General features: G+C 43.6%; 1 protein-coding gene across 1 annotated transcript in view; it reads right to left on the bottom strand.

Annotated features, from left to right (window-relative positions):
• Positions 1-504: 504 nt before the first annotated feature.
• Positions 505-2,015, bottom strand: part of LOC105526435 (conserved oligomeric Golgi complex subunit 4-like) — a 13,560-nt gene continuing 12,049 nt past the window's right edge. Inside the window, exon 4 of the mRNA XM_011962452.1 lies at positions 505-633. Within this exon, the coding sequence (XP_011817842.1) occupies positions 505-633 (129 nt within the window). The remainder of the gene's footprint in view (positions 634-2,015) is intronic.

The raw sequence follows: 2,015 nt of genomic DNA, 5'->3' as shown, positions 1-2,015 counted from the left end.
GGGTTTCACCGTGTTAGCCAGGATGGTCTCGATCTCCTGACCTCGTGATCTGCCTGTCTCGGCCTCCCAAAGTGCTGGGATTACAGGCTTGAGCCACCGCGCCCGGCTCACTTTCTAAAATGAACACAAAATAGGCCTTGTCAATGCTAGGGGTTGCTAAGCAAATATGTTAAATATGCACAGTGCTTGGTATATCAGCAGGCATTTGGCAAGTTACATTGATACTGTTTTCTACAGCAGCATCTTTGGAATCAGCATCACTCGCTTTCCAGTAATTTATTTTAGGGTTAAATTTATTGTTACGGAGTTTGGGGTTTGAGGGTTAGGCAGGATCAAAACACTGGAGAGACTCTAATCTTTGCTTATCAGGCACTGAATCTGGAAGTTATTTAATTCTCCAATCAATTAATACACAGTAAACTACATGATTAAATTAAAGTCATCAAACTAGAAGGGTGAGAAGAAAGGCTAGGATGCAGGTGTCATATAGAATGTCTCGTCTCTCTAGAGTGGCGAAAGAGGCTCACCTTCAAACAGAAGAGTAAGTGTATCTGCAAAGATGACTGCAGCTCTCCGATCACTCATGTCTGTCCCCAGCACCATGAGCAGATTCTCCTCAGCTTTACTGGCCACCTAAAAAAGGAGAAGACCCACATACGTTCCTCAGAAAGGCCAGCCTTACACCAGGTATGTCTCAATTTTCCAAAAAGGCCTCCCATTGGCTTTCTTTTTTTTCACATTTCCCTTGATGTTTGGAAGCCCAGGCAGCACAGAGGAAACTCCCTTGAGGGACACTCTGAGCCTCAGGCAGGACAAGGAATGTGAGCATGGTGTAGCTCCTCTTCCATTATTTTCTTCTCTTGGAAAATATGGACTGCCATTAGCCAAGGGAGAGGGTCCTCAGTTCCAACAATCTCAAAGTGTAATTTTCTATCATTTTTTAAAATAAGAGACAGGGTCTCACTCTGTTGCCTAGGCTGGAGTACAAGGGAGCCAGTCATAGTTCACTGTGGCCTTGAACTCCTGGACTCAAGAGATCCTCTCACCTCAGCCTCCTGAGTAGCTGGAACTATAGGCAAGAGCCACCATAGCTGGCTAATTTTTTAAAAATTTCTGTAGAGATGGGGTCCTGCTATGTTGCCCAGACTAGTCTCGAACTCCTGGCCTCAAGCAGTCCTCTTGCCTCAGCATCCCAAAGTGTTGGAATTATGTGAGCCATTATGCGTGGCATGTTATCATTAATAGTGCTTTCTCAAGCAGGACAAAGCCTGGGTACTGCAGAAGGGACTTCTACTGGATTAAAGGGAGAAGCCAATTCTAGGTCCCAGGTGGCAAAGTATACTGATAAAAAAAGTACCATAGAGCAGGTTTTTTTGTTTTGTTTTGTTTTGTTTTGAGATGTAATTTCGCTGGTCACCCAGGCTGGAGGGCAATGGCACAATCTCAGCTCACTGCAGCCTCTGCCTCCCGGATTCAAGCGATTCTCCTGTCTCAGCTTCCCGAGTAGCTGGGATTACAGGCACCTGCCACCATGTCTGGCTAATTTTTGTATTTTTTAGTAGACATGGGGTTTCACCATGTTGGCCAGGCTGGTCCTGAACTCCTGATTTCAGGTAATCTGCCTGCCTCAGCCTCCAAAAGTGCTGGGATTACAGGCGTGAGTCACTGCGCCTGGCCTGTATTTTGTTTTTCATTAATTTTTTAGAATGAGTAAAACGCAAACTTAAACATTCCAAAGGAACAAAGGAATATTCAGTGAAAAGTGGTTCTTCTAACCTGTGTCTCTTAATTTCCCAATTTTCTTCAGAGGTGACCATTGTCAACCCTTCCAAAAGAAATTCTATGCTTATACAAATATATCTTGATTGCTGACTCCCTCATTTTAAACAGGAATGACAACATATTGTTTTGTACCCTGTTTAACAAACCACGTTAGAGAATAAAATATGTCAGCACTTAGCGAACGGCATCATTTTTCTTTTTTTTCTTTTTTTTTTTTGAGACGGAGTCTCGCT

The sequence above is a fragment of the Colobus angolensis genome, unplaced genomic scaffold (genome assembly GCF_000951035.1).
Source record: "Colobus angolensis palliatus isolate OR3802 unplaced genomic scaffold, Cang.pa_1.0 Scaffold116, whole genome shotgun sequence".
NCBI lineage: Eukaryota > Metazoa > Chordata > Mammalia > Primates > Cercopithecidae > Colobus > Colobus angolensis.
This window is presented reverse-complemented; position numbering and strand designations above follow the sequence as displayed.